The sequence below is a fragment of the Schistocerca serialis genome, chromosome 2, assembly GCF_023864345.2.
Source record: "Schistocerca serialis cubense isolate TAMUIC-IGC-003099 chromosome 2, iqSchSeri2.2, whole genome shotgun sequence".
NCBI lineage: Eukaryota > Metazoa > Arthropoda > Insecta > Orthoptera > Acrididae > Schistocerca > Schistocerca serialis.
Genome location: NC_064639.1, coordinates 687351502 through 687373527, shown reverse-complemented (window position 1 = coordinate 687373527; position 22026 = coordinate 687351502). Strand labels below are relative to the sequence as shown.

The window sequence follows — 22026 nt, the reverse complement described above, 5'->3', positions numbered from 1 at the left end:
TAACTGGCTAACCGCATTCTTAAATTACTTTTCCTCTCAGACTGCTTTAAGAAATTTAGATAAAATTATCACAATTCAATAATCCTTCTTTTTGTTTGACAGACAGCACAATAAGTCTTCAAAATTTTTCCTTATAATCAACCATTTACCCAGTGGGACCTGTGTACAGTGACAACAACAAATATTACATTGTCCAATATCAACTTCCAAGTACACGCTTCTGTATCCTGATCTGTAGGCCTAATCACTTACTTCTTTGCAAATTTATATTCATTTTTATATCTGTGTTAACTTCCCCTTTAGCCACATCAGATTTAAATGAATATACAGTTAATTTATAGCACTATTACTTTAATGTTCTCTATCCCTGAGTTTATATCATACTTTGACAGACAAAAGTCATCAGTTTCTTTCAAACTACTCAGGTCTTCCAAAGAAACCAATTGATTTACTTCCTTAGCCCCCCCCCCCCTCCCATTAACTCTCTCTCTCTCTCTCTCTCTCTCTCTCTCTCTCTCTCTCTCTCTCTCTCTCTCTCTCTCTCTCTAATGTACTGACAGCAAGTTTATTTCCTCTTTTTCTCTAGTCTTATATAATGAACGAGAGTCTCTACCAGTTTCATTTCCTACAATATTTTGTCTGAATTGAACTTGATTCCAATAATCACAGTGATTTTCCTTTGTGTGCTGGTGGTCCCCCATATGCTTTCAGGTAATATCTGTCACCTTGTCTTTATGCCACCTAATCAGGTGTAGTACAAGTAATCTTGAACAGCACAAGTGTGAGCTCTTGCAGCCATCCCAATGATTCTGCCTAGCTTTGAATTTACTCACTTTACAAGAGTAACCCAGGGCTGATCATGGCACCTCAGGACCTACACAACAAACTTGTATTTGGTAGCTGCTTCTAATATGTCCTTGTCACACACAATAGTATACGGTACTTTACATTTTTTTTTTTTTTTTTGACAAGTTGTTTCCAGCTCCGTCAACTATCAAAACCACGTGAGGTGGTGCAGTGGATAGCACACTGGACTTGCATTTGGGAGGATGACAATTGAAACCCGTATCCGGCCATCCAGATTTAGGTTTTCTGTGATTTCCCTCAATTGCTCCAAGCAAATTCCGGGATGGTTCCTTTAAAAGAGCACATCTGATTTCCTTCCCTATCCATGACACAATCCGAGCTTGTTCTCCATCTCTATAATGACCTCAATGTCAATGGGACATTAAGCCCAACCTTCCTTCTTTCCCTCAAATATCAAAATGTGATCATATTTGCTAAAATCCTTACACACTTGTCCTATGTTTCCTGTTACCTAGCTAAGATTAGTCCTTGGTTTCACAAAGCTTGTTACCAGAAATCCTGAACCTAACTTGCTCTGAACCTACTGGTCTACACCCTTCCATTTAGTGTCATCTATCAGCAGAAGTTTTCAGAATGAAATTTTCACTCTGCAGCAGAGTGTGTGCTGATATGAAACTTCCTGGCAGATTAAAACTATGTGCCAGACCGAGACTTGAATTTGGGACCTTGCCTTTCTACTGCTTGGTAGAGCACTTGCCCACAAAAGGAAGGTCCCAAATTCTAGTCTCTGTCCACCACACAGTTTTAATCTGCCAGGAAGTTTCAGCGGAAGTTTTCTTTTCTAATTATGTTTTTCTTCCAATTACCTGTAAAGTTGCTACTGTTGTTCTACTGCAACATACATTCCTGTACATCCTTATGAAGGTTTTCCTTATGTGAGTCTGGTAACAAGTGATGTCTATTAATTAGCTAAGTTTATAATTTTTTAGCAAAATTTTCACCCATTGTCCTTTGCATGTTATCTTTGCCTGGCAGATCCTCTCTTCCTCTTTCTGTCTGCCCCTCCCCCCAGTACCTTTAACTACTGTAATTCAGATTCTGTGTTCTAGCTCGGCCTGACGAGAATAAATCTTCTGCTCCTGTTTTGAATATTTCTGAATCTAGTACAGTACACATTGCATATAAGTGCCTCACTGAGTATCCCATTCTCTTCTCCACTGTAGTCACACCAGTGAAATCACAAGCTACAATTTTTGCACACATTTCCAGTTCAACTAACCTACGGGAACAACCACACTTGCTAGAAAAATAGATTCAGTTAAATAACACAAGTACATTTAATTAGATAAAAAATTCCATAATGATTTATGAACATTTCTCATGCATAAAATTAAATATAGAAATAGGTTGCTTAGCATGAAAATAAATGTGCTCTTTTGAAACTGTTTCACCTCATATGCCCTAACACAGACACATCCACTAATGTAACTACACTTGATTTATATTTAGATCAACTTGGCATATTTTATTTATTCCATGAACAGAAAATCTACTACTTTGCATAAATTTTGATATTGATCTGCTATGTCTCAGTTACTGTAAGCCTTACTCTGATGGACAAAGAAGACTCTATTAACCAAACTGAATTTTAATTGTGTAATGGATGAAGCAGAACACATTAGACTCCCTTTATTTTGTTCTCTATTCTTTATTTGTAAATGTTATCAGCAAATACTGCAATAAGAGAAACTCCAGGATGTAAACAATAGACAAAAGTCAGTAATGGCTACCACTCCTTCATTGCTGGTTGATGTGTGGTGCACAAATAACTGTAATTTCAATTTAGACTTAACTAGCAATTGAGCTACCACTCTTTTCCTAAATATACATGCGCACATGTACATGTGCTCACTTCACACACACACACACACACACAAACATATGTGAAGGCAATCCATTACTTCAAAATGATCAAAGGAAAAGCAGGAAATACTGATAGTGGTGGGCAAAATTTGAACTGTGGACAAATGATAATTACTGGACAGTATGGATGATACTTATGTTGAAGCTATACTTAGGGTAACAGCACGACAAAAACTGATGAACTACTCACAAAGAAAGGATTTTTATCAAACTGTGTCACAGGAATATCTTGTTTTCTTCTTTAAAAAAAGGCATGATTTGGTGTACTGTAGTCGGATCCATGAACGATGGCGGTTCACACAGGCTCAGACAAGGACGGGGAATGAATTGTAGCCGGTTCCAAGTGACAGTTGCAGTACCCGCATATGCATACTTTGTGCTTGATGTAAGCATGTAGCCTGTAAATTATGTCTCTCACTTGCTTGTGTTGAATTTGTCACTTATTGCCACCATTAGCCATGACAACTTGCAACAAATGGAATACAAATGCACTCAAATAACTCACCACAACCATGTTAAACAGTCGCTATGCGTACAACATTCACAGCACAGCACAGCACTCAGAACACTACTGTATGCTCATTGGCTGTCAGAGAATGCATGACATAGATGCGCCGAATGATCCTAAACTCAACTGCCATCGTTTGTGACTCCAACTATAGTACATCATCACTTAATATGAAAATGTAGTAAATGCAAAATTCAAGACACTGTTGCTGTGAACCTAAAACTTCTAGTTATGTAAGAGCAACTCAAACTTACTGCATATCCATTTACAGCAGCTATCACAGGTTTACTACAGTGTGAGATTCGTTTCCATTCACCAAACAAGCTTCCCTTCATGACTTCAGAATATGTTTGGTTCAGCATTTCCTTTATGTCAGCACCTATTTGAAAACTCACAATAAATTTTAGTTTAAAATGCAACATTCACTGAAGATATGATAAATGTGAAGAGTAAAGAATAGCTAACACCTCTCACAAGATGTAATTGAGATTTGTAACTTGAATTTAAGGCAACTGTATTACTTGTTCCTCTTTGGAAGAGATTCGGAGATACCATGTCCTCTTAAAATAGATGCTGAGAGAAAACAGTGGAGTACAAAGAAAGGTTAACCCATGACTACATTTGGCAGCTCTGTCTTTCACAATGAAAAAGTAGAAGATGGAAAAATTAGTCTGAACTGTGTTCATTATGCTTATATTTGTTTGACACCCAGTTTCACTACATCTCTATATTCTAGATATTTGTTGTTGATGTTGTTGTTGTGGTTGTGGTAGTAGTGTTCAACTGAAGACTGGTTTCCTACAACTCTCAAGATTAGTCTATCCTTTGCTATATTTTTCATCTCAGCATAACAACTGCAATCTACTTCCTCCTCAATCTGTGTACTGTAGTCAAATTTTGGTCTCACACTGCAATTTTTACCTCCAAAATTTTCCTCCAGTAGCAAATTAACTATTCCTTGATGTTTCAGAATGTGTCCTATCAACCAGTCCCTTCTCTTAGTCAATTTGTGCCATACATTTCTCTTATTCACACTGCAATTCAGTAAATTAATGGACAAAAACATATTTAATATGAAACCAGCGATTCTAAAAATAAGATATGTAAATGGAAGAGGAATCACTGCTATCAGCTGCAGGGGGACATTAAGCAGAATCAGTGGCGTCAAGCGAAAATGTGAACTGGGATCCAGACTCGGGATCTCCTGCTTACCATACAGGTACAGTAACCACTGCACCATCTGAGACACAGCAGTCTCACAGCTGCATGGACTATCTCAGTATGCCTCATGGTTGATCCACACTCCCACCAAGCGCCACCTATCCACAGTCCCTGTCCATTATATTGCCATTCGCTATTCAGAGATTCCCATAGGAGCTTGGATGTCTGCATTGTCACTGAAGAAAGTGGATCCATTGCCCATCCAGGCTTATCAATTACATGAATGAGGTGTGTATTCTTTTGAAGGAACAGACACCACACATTCATAAAATCTAAAAATAAGGCTACAGCAGGTTCCGTTGGAGGAAATCTAGAAGAAAACTGTAGTATTACTATTATTATTAGGAAGCTGTTATTAATATGAGATGTTCTACATTTACGGTAAAATTTTACATGTTTGATGTATCTCCTGTACCTGAATCAGATTATTTGTATTATGTATGTTCTTTGGCATACCATATTTCAAAAGATTTTATTCTCTTCTTGTCCGTACTGTTTACTGTCCACATTTCAGTTCTGTATAAGGCTACAATCAAAACAAATACTTTCCAAAAAGACTTCTTAACACTTAAATTTGTATTGGAAATATTTTCCTCTTTCAAAAACACTTTTCTTGTTATTGCCAATTTAAACTTTTTTTCTATGTCTACAGCTATATATTTAATCCACAAGCCACTGTATGGTCCATGGCAGAAGGTGCCTTGCTTAATTACTAGGCATTTACTTTCCTGTGCCACTCACAAATAGACCAAGGAAAAAAAAACTGTCTATATGCCTCCATATGAGCTCTAAATTCCTTATCTTATCCTCATAGTCCTTACATGAAATGTATATTGGCAACAGTAGAATCATTCTGCTGTCAGATTGCTTCAATCTGACCTGGTGAAGATCCCAGACACTCTGGCAGTATTCAAGGAAACATCACACTTGTGTCCTATACATGGTCTCCATTACAGATGAATCATTTCAGGAGTACTCTCGCAATAAACCATTTGTCTTCCCTACTACAATCCTTATGCACTCTTTCCACTTCGTATCACTTTGCAACATTACCCATAGATATTCAATCGACATGACTGTATCAAGCAGCACACAACTAATGCTGTATTTGAACATTATAGCACTGTTTTCCTACTCATCTGTATTAACTTACATTCCTGACACTAACTAGAAATTTTGTCTAAGTCATCTTATATCCTCCTATGCTCACTGAATGATGACACTTCCTACCATTTTTAGGTATTTTGTTGCCCAACTAGCAAAACACATCTACTACTTTCAGTCTCTCATTTCCTAATCTAATTCCATTGGCATCATTTAATTTAATCTTATAACATTCCTCTGCCCTAGTTTTACTTTTTAAATCACCATATATTTCACTCAACTGATCTCTCAAGTCTTTCGCTATCTTTAAGAAAATTAAATCATCAGCAAACCTCAAAGATTTTTTTTCTTCTCCTAGATGTTTAATTTTGCTGTATCCCACTACTAATGATGATGAGTGTGAGTGCGCCAAGTGTGGGTTGTAATGCGACTGCACTCAAATCTCCTGTATCAGTGCAGGTGGCCATTTGATGCTGCCAGTAGGAAGCATGCACATGGCATGGTTTCTGCTATGCTGTTTACTGGTGGCCCACGAGGCTCAGTGTTCAGATTTTATGAATAAAGCTCTATTTGTGTGACTTGGATTGGGTTTTGTATTACTTGCTTACTACACAATTGGTGATGAGTTTGGAATGGTTTCTACTTGTGCAATCTTTAAGTGCAGTTTCAACAGGTTTATTCATTATGGTTGCCATGCTACTGGTCCTGACTGAACAGGTTACTTCGGCTGTGATGACTTTGTCAACTTCCATTAATAGGCAGGGTATTGCTCCAACCACCCAATTTTCCTCATTCACCCATCTTCTATAGTACTTCTTCTTTCTTTTTTTGTGGCCTTTATCCCATGTCTTCAAGGGTTTGGTATGTCAATGATTTAATTTGGTTATGTTAGTGGTAGAGGGTGGTTGGATTATCTTCTTGATGCCACGTTTTCCTCCCCTTGGATGGAATTTGTGAGCCCCATCCGTCTGTGTCTAGTGTTAGCTCAGCCATGTGAAAGTGTGTGAATGTTCTGTAAATGTTCACAGATCATGTTATTGAGGCGGGATGTGGGTACAAGCCTGGTACTCATCTGGAACCCTTACCAGGTAGGACTGATAGAATACATAGAGCAGATCCAACAAAGAGTAGTGGATTTCATCACATGATTGTTTAGCTGGTGCAAGAGCATTATATAGATGGTCAACAACCTCCCGTGGCAGGCATTACTAGAGAAGGATTGTGCATCACTAAGAGGGTTACTATAGAAATTTTGAGAAAGCACTTTCTGGGAAAAGTTAAATAACTTATTACTTCCTCCCACATACATCTCACAAAAAGACCACTACAAGAAAATTTGAGAAATTAGAACTAATACAGAGACTTACTGACAATAATTCCTCCATGCACCATTCACAAGTGGAGCACCATCAGGTGCCTTGTGGAGTATGATGCAGATGTAGTTGGAAGTGGGAAACTGCCTAAAAACCATATCCAGATGGGCCTACAGACTGGCCCTCATTATTAATCTGCCAGCCAGATTCAAACAAGAGCCAGTGATTCTCCCCAAATCTCAAAGCAACATGCTAATGTGTGTGCTGTCCGGGTGGGTTAATCTTCTATTGTATTTATTTTAGCTATTTCGGTCAGTTGTTGACTAACATTCCATTTGAAACTCTCAAGACTGAGTGTTTGTTTCAGCCTATGTAGGTTCCATCCCCTTGTTTCACTACTATTCTGAAATTTTATTGAGTTAGGTTTTGTAGTAGTAACACAATGGACTCATATTTAAGGGGACAACAATTCAGACCCCTGTCCAGCCATTCAGATTCAGGTTTTCCATGACTTTCTTGAATTACTTCAGGCTACTGCCAAGATGGCTCCTTTGAAAGGGCATGCCTGATTTATTTTTCCCAGCCTTTCCCAAGCTGAGCTTGTGCTCCAACTGTAAAGACCATGTCATTCGTGAGACGTTAAACAGTATCTTCCTTACTTTTCCTGCAATTTCTTCAGTTTTATTCTGCATTTCATAACTTACAGTCATACTCATATTTTCTCCTGGAAATATTTTGCCTTCTGTAATCTGGTTTCTAAATCCCGGTCTTATCATTATAAAATCAATCAGAAACCTTTCAGTGCCTGCAGATCTGATGCACATGTACAAATTTTCTTGATGATTAAACTGTGCTCTGTACAAAGTTCTGTCACATGGAGTACCATTTCTTTCTTTCTCCATTCCATGTCCCTGTACTATTTTTCCTTCCCTTCCCTTTCCTAGAGGTTTAAGTCCTCCACCCCAATTAAATTTTCACCTTCCTTAAAATACAGAATGATTTTCACTACAATGTAAGCTTTCACGGCCGGTATTGTTTTCACTTAAAACTTCCGGGCTGATAGGTCTTGGTCGAAGTATAAAACTCTCTCCTGACGTTTCTTCTCCGACTGCGGGAGACATCCTCGGAGGTAAAGCGGCGAACTGCGAAGAGAACTCGACGAAGCGCAGATTATATAGGCAGTACAGAGGGCGCCACAGTGGGTCACGTGGCGTCGGCTATGAGATTGTCTCTGGTGATGCCAACATTCTCGATTGAAAGTAATCGATCGTCACGCTTGTGGTGCAACGCTGACATCCAAATTTTATCCAGTTTAACACCTTTGTCTTTCCTGTTAAAATTATTACAATGTTTATCAATCTCGATAGCCTCTCTATACAAGCGTGCATAATAATGCGAGGTTTTTGATATGACGCTCGTCTCGCTGAATTTTATTTCATGATCACCTTCCTGGTAAACATGTTCCGCTACAGCCGATTTATCCGTGTGACCCAGGTGACAATTCCTCTTATGTTCAACAAGACGGGTGTTCACACTTCTCTTTGTGGTACCGATGTAAACCTGTCCACAACTACAAGGAATTTTATATACCCCCGGTGCAGCCAAAGGGTCTCGTGCATCTTTTGCCTACCTTAAAAATTCCTTTATTTTTCTGGTGGGTCTGAAAATAGTTTCCACCCCATACTTGCCTAAAACTTTCCCAATGCGGTCTGTGACCTTACTAATGAACGGAAGAAAAACTTTGCCCTTGGACGACTGTTGTTCGTCGTTACTCCTGATTCTCTACCTAGAGCGAAGTGCTCGATCTATATCCTTGGTAGAATAGCCATTCTTCACGAACGTTGACCGTAGATGTTCAATCTCATCTTTTAAATAAACAGGTTCACAAAGTTTGTACACCCTGTCTACCAAAGTTTTCATTACACCTCTTTTTTGTCTAGGGTGGTGGTTTGATTCTTTGTGTAGATAACGATCAGTATGTGTGGGCTTTCTATGCACCTTATGGCCCAACGTTCCGTCCCGTCGTTTAATCACAGACACATCCAGGAAGTTCAATTGCCCATTCCTTTCCGTCTCCATAGTGAATTGGATTTTCGGATTAATGCTGTTTAAATGTGTCAGGAAGGCATCCAACTCCTCTGCTCCGTGTGTCCATACTACGAACGTGTCATCGACGCAGCGATACCATCTGGCTGGTCTCTTACTGGCAGTCTGCAACGCCCGTTGTTCAAAAGTCTCCATAAATAAGTTAGCCACAGCAGGACTGAGAGGACTGCCATAGCCACCCCGTCAATCTGTTCATAAAAGTTATTATTGTATTGAAAGGGAAGGTGAAAAGGAAGCTGATCATGAAATAAAATTCAGCGAGACGAGCGTCATATCAAAAACCTCACATTATTATGCACGCTTGTATAGAGAGGCTATCGAGATTGATAAACATCATAATAATTTTAACAGGAAAGACGAAGGTGTTAAACTGGATAAAATTTGGATGTCAGCGTTGCACCGCAAGCATGACGATCGATTACTTTCAATTGAGAATGTTGGCATCACCAGAGACAATCTCATAGCCGACGCCATGTGACCCACTGTGGCGCCCTCTGTACTGCCTATATAATCAGCGCTTCGTCGAGATCTCTTCGCAGTTCGCCGCTTTACCTCCGAGGATGTCTCCCGCAGTCGGAGACGAAACGTCAGGAGAGAGTTTTATACTTCGACCACGGCCTATGAGCCCGGAAGTTTTAAGTGAAGACAATACCGGCCGTGAAAGCTTACATTGTATGATCAAATGCCTTTACGGGGAGGATATGTCAGCATCAGTTCAACGATTTGAAGGAATGCGCAAGAAGAAAGCACAACAACTGTATACCCTCACCTTCCTGTTACGCTGTAGGGACACTTCGATGGTTCCGAAATTTCTGAAGGTGAAGAGGATGTTTCGCTCGGCCCAGGCACATCGTATTTACAACCGTATGGAGTCTGCAATGCTACGTGAGAGGATTCATCAGACGTGGTGAGCACTGGCAGTAACCAGCAGTAAACTTTTTCATCTCCACTTGTTTCTTAGTAATACTATGCAGTGTGGTTACTGGAATAAGATTGACGGTCTAACATTCAAAACTATGGAAGTTAGTGCAGAAGTGTCAGCAAATAGGCAGAAGAAGAAGTTCAATAACTTACAGAACAACATTTCTGGAGGTTCAGTTGAGGACAATTCTCGAACTGTTATTAACCTGTCTGATCAAGATCTGTCAAAAGTTGAAATTTCTGTACTAGCGAAAAGAGGCAATTTTGCTGTGACGCCCCAAAACGTACCCACAGAGGATATTGTAGCAAACATTGAGGCCGGTATCCGTCAGCTGCCGCAGCAGTCCGCTGACGTAATTAGGATGGAAACGGCTAGGATTTTACGTACGTGTAAGCCACCTAAAAGTAATTTGTCGCAGGCTCAAAGGAAGGCGCTGAGGGATATAAATGGAGATAAAAACATTATTGTTCTTAATGCAGATAAGGGTAATGCCACCATCATACTGAACAGTGAGGACTATCATGGAAAAATCAATGACATTTTGGTTCCCTCCAATTACAAAAAACTCCAGAAAGATCCAACTATGAAGATTTTAAGAATGACAAATCGACTGGTGAAAGCGTCTTCATTTGGCTCCGACGATAAGAAGCTGCTTTGTAAAACAGAAGCATATCCACCTAGACTTTATGGCTTACCCAAAGTTCATAAACCTGGGATTCCGTTGAGGCCAATTGTCAACGCTATAGGCGGACCAACACACGAGTTAGCTAGACACCTTGCCTCAATGCTGCAGCCTTATGTTGGTAGGACGGACAGTCATATTAAAAATTCAGCTCATTTCATTGACAAGTTAAAGGAAATGAGCGTGGGCCCGGATGATATCCTTGTCAGTTTTGACGTTGTGTCATTATTTACCATGATTCCGGTAAACGAAGCTATCTTATGCATAGCGGATATTTTTCCTAGCGATATTGTGGCATTATTCCGACACTGCCTCACCACAACCTACTTTCAATACAATAATAACTTTTATGAACAGATTGATGGGGTGGCTATGGGCAGTCCTCTCAGTCCTGCTGTGGCTAACTTATTTATGGAGACTTTTGAACAACGGGCGTTGCAGACTGCCAATAAGAGACCAGCCAGATGGTATCGCTGCGTCGATGACACATTCGTAGTATGGACACACGGAGCAGAGGAGTTGGATGCCTTCCTGACACATTTAAACAGCATTAATCCGAAAATCCAATTCACTATGGAGACGGAAAGGAATGGGCAAATGAACTTCCTGGATGTGTCTGTGATTAAACGACGAGACGGAACGTTGGGCTATCAGGTGCATAGAAAGCCCACACATACTGATCATTATCTACACAAAGAATCAAACCACCACCCTAGACAAAAAAGAGGTGTAATGAAAACTTTGATAGACAGGGTGTACAAACTTTGTGAACCTGTTTATTTAAAAGATGAGATTGAACATCTACAGTCAACGTTCGTGAAGAATGGCTATTCTGCCAAGGATATAGATCGAGCACTTCGCTCTAGTCAGAGAATCAGGAGTAACGACGAACAACAGTTGTCCAAGGGCAAAGTTTTTCTTCCGTTCATTAGTAAGGTCACAGACCACATTGGGAAAGTTTTAGGCAAGTATGGGGTGGAAACTATTTTCAGACCCACCAGAAAAATAAAAGAATTTTTAAGGTCGGCAAAAGATGTACGAGACCCCTTGGCTACACCGGGGGTATATAAAATTCCTTGTAGTTGTGGACAGGTTTACATCGGTACCACAAAGAGAAGTGTGAACACCCGTCTTGTTGAACATAAGAGGAATTGTCGCCTGGGTCACACGGATAAATCGGCCGTAGCGGAACATGTTTACCAGGAAGGTGATCATGAAATAAAATTCAGCGAGACGAGCGTCATATCGAAAACCTCGCATTATTATGCACGCTTGTATAGAGAGGCTATCGAGATTGATAAACATCGTAATAATTTTAACAGGAAAGACGAAGGTGTTAAACTGGATAAAATTTGGATGTCAGCGTTGCACCACAAGTGTGACGATCGATTACTTTCAATCGAGAATATTGGCATCACCAGAGACAATCTCATAGCCAACGCCACGTGATCCACTGTGGCGCCCTCTGTACTGCCTATATAATCAGCTCTTCATCGAGTTCTCTTAGTAGTTTGCCGCTTTACCTCCGAGGATGTCTCCCGCAGTCGGAGACGAAATGTCAGGAGAGAATTTTATACTTCGACCAAGGCCTATCAGCCCGAAAGTTTTAAGTGAAGATTTTCACTATTTCATCATGTAGTTTTTCATTCTCTTCATCATCTGCAGAGGTAGCAGACATATGAACTTGTGCTACTATGATGGCTGTGATAAATTGTTCACTATGCTGTTTGTAGTAGTTTTCCTGAATTCTTATTTTCTTTTTCATTACCAGACCTACTCCTACAATACCCCAATGTAATTTTTATATTGATAACCTTTACTCACTTGATGCCAGAAATTTTAATAGTGATGATACAGTCTTGGGTACTCCCTGTATGGAGATTCAAACGAAGGTTGTTTTTTCTCCAGAATAGTTTACTCAGGAGGGTACTACCAACATTAAACCATAAAGGAGAGCTGCATGTCTGAGGGACATATAATGGCTGAATTTTCCCACTGTCCTCGGCAATACCATAATATGAACATAGCATGGCTATGTTGTCTAACACTACAATGCCAAATCAGTCAAGCATCATGACTGCTGCCCCTCCAACTATAGAAAATGCTGTTGGCTCCCTTAAGATATAATGTGGTGGTATGGTCACTCTTATACAATCCTTTTGATGTGGTTGCACTTATGATGTGTCTGCCAGTATCATTCAGGTACACAGACCACCCCATCACGGCAAAGTACATGGATCATTGGGGATCCATATAACTTTCATATTGCTGATATTCTGTTGCACAGTATCCAGGCTAGAAGTATACACAAACAAATGCTTTTAATGAAAGAACTTGAGATTTTATGTTGTTGGGTAAATATGCAATCAACAGAGGCACTCTTCAAGATGTGATCCTCACCATTTCATGTACAGCACTGAGTTGTCTGGTGCATGTGCATAAACATTTACTGTGCAGCAGGCAGACGTACACCTGACAGTCAACATGTGGGTGCCACAATGAAAGGTGCAGTGTGTGCTATGGTTAACAGAATTAAAATCTGTAACACATGTTCAGCAGCATGCAAGAGGAGAATAGAATGTGGATCCTTCCACATGTAAATCCATTTATTAGCGGGACAGAAATCTTCAAGAAACAGGACGTTTGACTTCAAATGTTGCAAAATATACTAATACACATGTGAATGAAGAGATGATGGGACGTGTACATGAAGCATTCATTAGAAACCCACATAAATCCATTAGACAAGCTAACAGGGAACTAGCCCCCCCCCCCCCCCCCCCCCATTTTATGGCACACGACATTGTGCACATTATGTATCCAATTGCTTGCTCACAAACTCCAACTTTTGCATCATATTAAGCCTGAGACTCACCACAGTTTGTATGTTTTTGCTGTTGAAATACTGCACTGTATAGAAAATAAACAACAAATATCTCAATTCAGTGCTGTTCAGTGACAAATCTACCTTCCACATCTGTGCCAAAGTTAATCAACATAACCGTCAAATAGAGGGAAGTGAGATCCCAAGAGAAGTGACTGAGCATGAAAGGGACACACCAAAAGTTAATGAGTGGTTGGGATTACATAATCATGGTCTGACTGGTCCATTTGTTTTATGAAGCCTACAGTGACAGGGCACACCTATCTCGGTTGGCAAACTATCCAGTTCCACAGGTGTCTCCCAACATCATTTTTCGGAAGGATGGTGCACCACACCACTATCATGAGGATGTTACTACATTTCTCCATAAGATCTTTCCTGACTGATGGATTGGAAGGAGGGGTCTCATTGGCTGGCTCCCCTCAGTCTCCCAATCTGACTCTGCTGGATTTCAGTGTATGATGGTTTATCAAAGATATTATTTACAGAACAAAGGTTCCAGATATGATGGATTGGAGACAATGAATCTGCACCAGCGTAAAGGTCCTAACACCTGTTATGCTTATGGACATGTGGCAAGAAGTGGAGTACCCTTTTCAATATCTATCAAGCTACAAATGGTGCCCCACTGAACTGTACCAACACCCATAAAAATGTTTGAGCTCCTCTGTATCTCACAAAATATTCATGTGAAGGTTTTTGCAGTGTGTCAGTTCAATTAAATCTTCTCAGCCTGTGTTATCAACAAGGAGTCTGTGACTTTTTGGGATAGCATACTGATTACTATGATCATCTCTCAATACGCCAGTGTCTTATAACCCATGTATTTGTATACACTCTGTTGGCAGTCAGTATTTAAATACTGTGTCTATCACTCTCAAACAGTTTATTTGTTTCATTGCTTCTGTGTCAATGGTGGGGCACTTCATACCTGTAGTCCACCACTGACCCAAGAGATATGTAATGTGGCATTCTATCTTATTGATGAATTCTTCTGGAGATATCACCAAGTAAACTCGTCATTGTGTAGTAAAGTTTTGGAAAGTTTTGTACTTAACATCTGATGGCTTTGATCAGTTTACTCAGATGATATCTTGAGAACAATTCATCAGTAAAATTCACTGAGAAAGCCTACTTTCAAATTTATCTCTCATATTGCTTATATTGCAGACTGGCAAGCTTCATTATCTTGATTAACACGATTTTATGGTACTTTTTTTAGTTCTTTCCTTCACTACACTATCTCAGAAACCATCTGCTGAACAGATAACTGACGGCCTTTCATAACTGAAAGAATATACCTCTCATAAACTGTGCTCAGCTAGTCTGCATTTGACTACCTGCCTGAGTACTATGCTGTGTGTACAATGATCAACCAGAACATTATAACCACCAATCTACCATTGATATAAACCAACTCAGACAATAGCAGCATCCCCTTGTGAGGAATGACTGCTTGTCAGAGATACACACAGTGGATGTAGTATCTACATCTACATCTACATCCATACTCCACAAACCACCTGAATGGTGTGTGGCGGAGGGTACCCTGAGTACCTCTATCGGTTCTCCCTTCTATTCCAGTCTCGTATTGTTCGTGGAAAGAAGGATTGTCGGTATGCTTCTGTGTGGGCTCTCTCTGATTTTATCCTCATGGTCTCTTCGTGAGATATACGTAGGAGGGAGCAATATACTGCTTGACTCTTCGGTGAAGGTATCTTCTCAAAACTTTAACAAAAGCCCGTACCGAGCTACTGAGCGTCTCTCCTGCAGAGTCTTCCACTGGAGTTTATCTATCATCTCCATAACGCTTTTGCAATTACTAAATGATCCTGTAACGAAGCGCGCTGCTCTCTGTTGGATCTTCTCTATCTCTTCTATCAACCCTATCTGGTACGGATCCCACACTGCTAAGCAGTATTCAAGCAGTGGGCGAACAAGCGTACTGTAACCTACTTCCTTTGTTTTCGGATTGCATTTCCTTAGGATTCTTCCAATGAATCTCAGTCTGGCATCTGCTTTACCGAGGATCAACTTTATATGATCATTCCATTTTAAATCACTCCTAATGCGTACTCCCAGATAATTTATGGAATTAACTGCTTCCAGTTGCTGACCTGCTATTTTGTAGCTAAATGATAAGGGAACTATCTTTCTATGTATTCACAGCACATTACACTTGTCTACATTGAGATTCAATTGCCATTCCCTGCACCATGCATCAATTCGCTGCAGATCCTCCTGCATTTCAGTACAATTTTCCATTGTTACAACCTCTCGATACACCACAGCATCATCTGCAAAAAGCCTCAGTGAACTTCCGATGTCATCCACAAGGTCATTTATGCAATTATGAATAGCAACGGTCCTACAACACTCCCCTGCAGCACACCTGAAATCACTCTTACTTCGGAAGACTTCTCTCCATTGAGAATGACATGCTGCGTTCTGTTATCTAGGAACTCTTCAATCCAATCACACAATTGGTCTGATAGTCCATATGCTCTTACTTTGTTCATTAAACGACTGTGGGGAACTGTATCGAATGCCTAGCGGAAGTCAAGAAACACGGCATCTACCTGTGAACCCGTATCAGTGAGCATACCGTGTGTAGAATGGGGAAAGTGCACGATCTGAGTTTGACTGAGGGCAGCTTGTGACGGCCTAGAGGCTCAGCACAAACATTTCAGAAACATTGCTGGATGTTTGAGGAGTGCTGTGGTGAAGTGTCTTCAACACGTGGCAACACTGACGTGAAATGATGTACAGAAGCCGTGGGGTTGGGTGGCCACCTCTCATTACAGATGTTGGACGTCATAGGCTGGGGAGACTGGTAAGGCAGGACAGGCAGCGAACTGTGGTGGAACTAACATCACACTTTAATGCTGGGCAGAGTACAAGTGTGTCTGAACACACAATGCACTGACCATTCCTAATGATGTCACTCTGCAGCTGACAGCCTGTGCAAGTGGCAATGTTAACACCACAACATCAGGAACTAAGACTGAAAAGGGCATGTGATCACCAGCACTGGATGTTGGTGCAGTGACAGAGCTTTGCGTAATATGATGAATCCTGATACCTTCATCATCACTCAGAGACAAGCTGGCAGCAGCTCCATTACTCTCTCAGGAAAACTCATGTCAGCATCCATGGGTCCAGCAGAGATCAAGCAAGGCACCATGACAGCCAAGAAGTGTCATAATCTGGTTGCAGACCACGTACATCCTTTCATGGCATTCTTCAACAAGATAATGTGCCATGTCACAAGTCCAAGAGTGTGATGGAGTGGTGTGAGGATTGATGTGCCGCCCCCCCCCCCCTCCCCACCCCCCCAAAATCAAAAGATCTGAACCTTACTGAACACATCTGCAATGTGATTGAATGTTGTGTCATAGCTTATTGGCCCCCTCACCAGAATTTATCTGAATTAGGTGACTTGTGTTTGCAGATGTGGTGTCAACTCATTCCAGTGACCTACCAAGGCTTCATTGCTTCCATGCCATTATGCACCACCATTACCTGTGCCAAAGGCGGACATACCAGCCATTAGGTAGGTGGTCATAATGTTTTCACTGATCAGTGTATATTCAGTGAAGTGCTCCAAAACAGACATTGTGCTTGACCAATGACTGATTACCTACCTTTACAAGAAATGCAATTGATTCCAGGTATACGAATCCTTAGATTATCATTCACATTGCCAAATGCCTTTTTTCCCCAACTGATTGGAATGTGGACTTGGTTCCATTCTTGGTGACAGCTCTACTGATTCTTGCAAATGTCATACCACCAAAAGCAGGAAAACCATATTCCTTTCTCTTTCTTTTTATGTATCACTGCCTCATAAAGGGAGAAAAATGGGGTGGTGAGAGGGCAGGGTCAATGCATTCTTAATATCTTCATTACTGAAGTCATTTACGGTAAATGTCTTTTACAGTGATAAGCTCAATGATTAGGTGCCATTGTTGCACACAGTCCTTCCACTGCATAGCAGAATTGCTTGTTCTGAGTACTGATGTCCTGAAATCTGAGAAACACGAAATTTAATCTAGAAGTTTTTGAACATGGATTTTGTCACATTCCTTCCAAATACTGGAAATCTTACAACATACAGACACAGTATCAAGTCTCAGTACATTGGTACAGTGCTCCGAATAATATGGAATATAAGATTTGGCAGGAAGACAAATCTGGACTATCTGATATCAGTTTATGAGAAAAGCACATTCAGCTATGAAAAGATGTCAGCTATCTATTTCGTGTCTGATTCCTGACACACCATGACTGAGGAGCCAATTGAAATACGTGTCATCAAATCATATTAATCAGTATAAGAGATTTGGCCTCAGTGTAGCTTGGCAGCCTGGCTGGAACCAATAAGACTAGAAGTCAGGAACAACATGGGTCGGCAGTGGGTATGAGGAGCCATCCTCATAAACACAGAAGTAGTGAAGTCATTCAAACTACTACCCATGTTTAGAGTGGCAGTCATGGGATATAAATGCCCATTTGTGCACACTGGTACTTTTCAAATAGATGCAAGGAGACAATATTCTTCCTCAAAATACCATGGATATCCTGCCAATAGATACTGTTAATAAACCAAGATCTTGTTGCAGCATCGAAAAATATCCTATGAAATACCACATATTTATTTTTACACCTACAGCACATATGTTAAACTAAATTTTAGTTTGTTTATTCCAAAAAATTCTATTAATCTTATTCTATTGCATCAAGTAAGACTAGATAAAAGAGAATGAGATCTAAAATAAGGCAGTATTCAGAATAGATAATACCCAAGAAAAAGATGTATATCCCAACATTAACATGCTGAAAAATTTGATTCTTATATGGGTTCAATTATATCTTCCAAAAGATACTGAGCACTTAGTCATCAATAATAAATAATTTTCTCAATTATATATGCATTGCATTAATATTTCAGAGCAATGTCCTTCAAATGTTGAATTTTCATTAATTAAACACATTTTAGGAAGAAAGGCTAACATGAGTAATAATTTCAGTTTAACTGCTGGAACTTCTCTCCAAAGTTACTAGAAAGGAATTGGGCTCAAGGAGAATATCTTGTATTTCACATTTTATTCTTAGAATGGAAAAAAATTCATTTTAATTATATGAACCCATACGCCTACTGCAAATGGCCAATAAAAACTGTCATAATATAGTTTCAGGGCAGCTCATATACAACAGAAATTAAATTATGGTTACAATACCACATCTTATCTCTTTTTACCTATTGTTGTGGTGGACTGTCATATTTTGGTTACAGCTATTTTTTCAGTAAAAGGTCTTCATTTATTAGAAGTGTACCATGAAAATGATGGATTCTGTGAGGTTCAACATCTTTTGGCTCAGGTACCACACTCATTCAGAAGTTTTTATATAATATGATATAATAAACTTTGGCTATACTTTTTTTTTTAATTCATAACAGAATTTTGATCTTTGTGCAATTATTGACATGTGATGATACTCTTCATTACCGCTTGCCTCAGTGGCTAAAACTGCATTTTTTGATTGCAGCCAAAAGCAACAACCTGATGCCATTTAAAAACTTTTAATCCCTCAATTTCTCCTTGTCAACATTACAGTTTTTCTTTACATGTGAAATTCTATAAATGTATTACTATTTCCCCCCACCCCTATTACCTGCAGGTGATGTGTGCACTATGGACATGTGAGTCACGCTTGTACAACTTGTCTAGAAGATGCCAAGAGCTCAGCAAGAATTAAAGTGTGTTTCAGTATAAACCCAAGATTCTGACAGACGTCTTTCATGTCATGGAAAGCTACCTTCATTTTTCTTCCAGATCTTATTGACCATACTTCTATCTGTATAACACTGTGAAGTAAATGTAACTGAATAAGAGTAATCTCTCACATTGGGGTAGTACTTATTAAAACACTAGCTTAAATTGGAATAAGAAACTACCTGTGTTACTTTGTCATTCCTTACTGCTCTGTTATTAATATTAAAACTGAAACAAAACCACAATTCTTGTTACAAGGAATGTAAATGATGCAAAATTTCAACCACAATTGAGATTGCCCATCCCACTGACTCACCTGCGGCAAATGCTTTTTCATTCCCTGTGATAATAATAGCTCCAATTTTATCATCTTTTTCAAATTTGGCAATAGCTGCATCCATTTCCAGTATTAAATCAGTACATAAGGCATTCAGGGCCTTTGGCCTGTTTAATTGGACCAGACCAACATTCTTCTTTTCACCTAAAGTGTTGATTAATATGTACTGGTATGATGTATCTGAAACAAAAATCTGCATCACTAAGAACAGAAATACTCCTCATTTAATTTATTTGTATGTTGATATCATATAACAATTTCTTATCAAGAGGTTACTGAGGCTTAACAGCACAAAGTGACAGAATTAATAGTAACTTTGTGAACTGGTTGCACCAAAAGGATTCACATGTTAACGAAGTGCTTAGTACTGAATTACACACTGTAAAATTCTAGAGCTGAAGTATTATCTCAGCACAACAAGGGAAATATTGATGTTAAAAACAGAATTAGAACAAATTAAAACAATGCTAAAATGTGATCTTCCTAAGTGGAAGCATGACGTGGAAGAAAATGTTGGCAAATTGCACCATGAGTTGTAAGCTGCGCACAATAATGCAAATGGAAGCCCAGCAGCAGTGGCAATAAAAAATCCGCATATGTATTTACCGTCTCCATAGCCGGGTGTGTTGTACAGAGAAACACTGTATAACACTTATATGAATGAGGGGTATTCATCGTGTGATACGTGAGTGGCAAATGCTTTGATGAACATCTTCTTGCAAGAGAGTTTACTCAAGCATCATCAATTTTAGACGTACATCCCAGACAAGAAAAGGGGTCAACACCCTGTTGTTTTCATAAAGAGTTTCAGTGGGATACTGCCCAAATCCCGGACAGGCACCCAAAGAATACGATTTTTTGCCTCACATGTACAAGACGAAGGTGCCCTGCAGGCATCAGAAATTATAGAGAAATGTGAAAAATGGTTCAAATGGCTCTGAGCACTATGCGACTTAACTTCTGAGGTCATCAGTCGCCTAGAACTTAGAACTAACTAAACCTAACTAACCTAAGGACATCACACACATCCATGCCAGAGGCAGGATTCAAACCTGTGACCGTAGTGGTCACGCGGTTCCAGACTGAAGCGCCTAAACCGCACGGCCAGAACAGCCGACGAGAAATGTGAAACATATGAACAATTCGAGAGAGTGTTTTTATCAAAGTACTGGTCTCCAACCAGCAAGAGAGATTAAGAAAAGAAGTGTACTCAACTGAGATTTACAACAGTAAACAAGGTACTCTACGCAAGTACTTTGAGAAATATATTATAAGACAAGATACTGGCATGATCCCATATCAATAAAAGATATTAATCGAATTTTAAAGGCAAAATTACGTTTAAATTTAAGAGAAAAGTTATTGCATGCTCCGGAAAATGACATTGAGCAGTTGTTCTTGCCCGTTCTAGACTCGACAGACTTTTCACATAACAGTGGTAATGGGAACCACAACTGTAGCCAAAACAGTAACGGTGTCAGTAATGGAAATGGAAATGACCGAAATACACCCAAGCAAGGTTAAAGAAGTAATAACCATGCACAGGGAGGAACCAACCAGTTACCGGAATGACAACCACATGAACAATCAAGGTAACAACATAATGCCACAATCATGGCCAACAATGAACAAGCGGATTGGCAATGCAATACTGCACCACAAAACAGTGGGCAAAAGCATTAGATACAGAATAACAACCCAAACTAAAGTAATCAAAATAACAGTAATAATACGGTGAAGTGGCAGGCACTAAACCCACCTGTGAGGCTAATTAAAGAGATTGAAAGTAATCAACCTTCAAATAGCCTCCCAACAAACTGATTTCGATCACATCAAGTCCTCAAATAGTGGTCACGAATAGTGTAGGGGGCAATACGCTAAAACAAATCAATCTGTTTCGTTATAATAATGGGGTTGTTATACGCAATGAATTGTTCTTTGACGAAAATTTCTACAGAGAGGAAAAAATAGTGTTACAGGCTGCATCTGAAGCTGAAGTATGTAAAGTACCTACAGCAGTAATAATCGACACCAGTACATCGGCGAATGTTATTTCTTATATTTTGTTTAAACAAATGTGTGAGAAGAGTACACCTTGCTTTACCAATCCAGAATTGTAGAATTATTGGTGTGATAGACACCAGGTTGAAGAATATAAGTTGGCAGACTCAGTTGGAAATATTAACAGAAAATGGAGCATTTAACTGCGCGTTCCTGGTGGTTGAGAATTTGTCAGCCAACTGTATTATTGGTTTAGGATTTCTGCAACAGAAGGGTGCAAAAATCGACTTCTCGGCAGGCAAATGCTTTGTTACAGTTGATGGAAAAAATATAATTCCGGATTTGCTTAAAACAAAAGCTCTCCACGGCAAATTGTGCCAGCGAGTGAAAATCAAATTTGTAGGAATTGTAGCTCCACTGACAGGTGATAGTTCAATTGCT

At 39.7% G+C, this 22026-nt stretch overlaps 1 protein-coding gene across 1 annotated transcript in view; it reads right to left on the bottom strand.

The window, feature by feature from the left end:
- The window catches only part of LOC126455668 (enoyl-CoA hydratase, mitochondrial-like), an 83370-nt gene that overhangs the window by 44487 nt on the left and 16857 nt on the right, over window positions 1-22026 (bottom strand). The window contains exons 2-3 of the mRNA XM_050091438.1: window positions 19564-19764; window positions 3493-3617 (exon numbers count right to left, since the gene is read on the bottom strand). Coding sequence (XP_049947395.1) covers window positions 3493-3617; window positions 19564-19764 — 326 coding nt within the window. The remainder of the gene's footprint in view (window positions 1-3492; window positions 3618-19563; window positions 19765-22026) is intronic.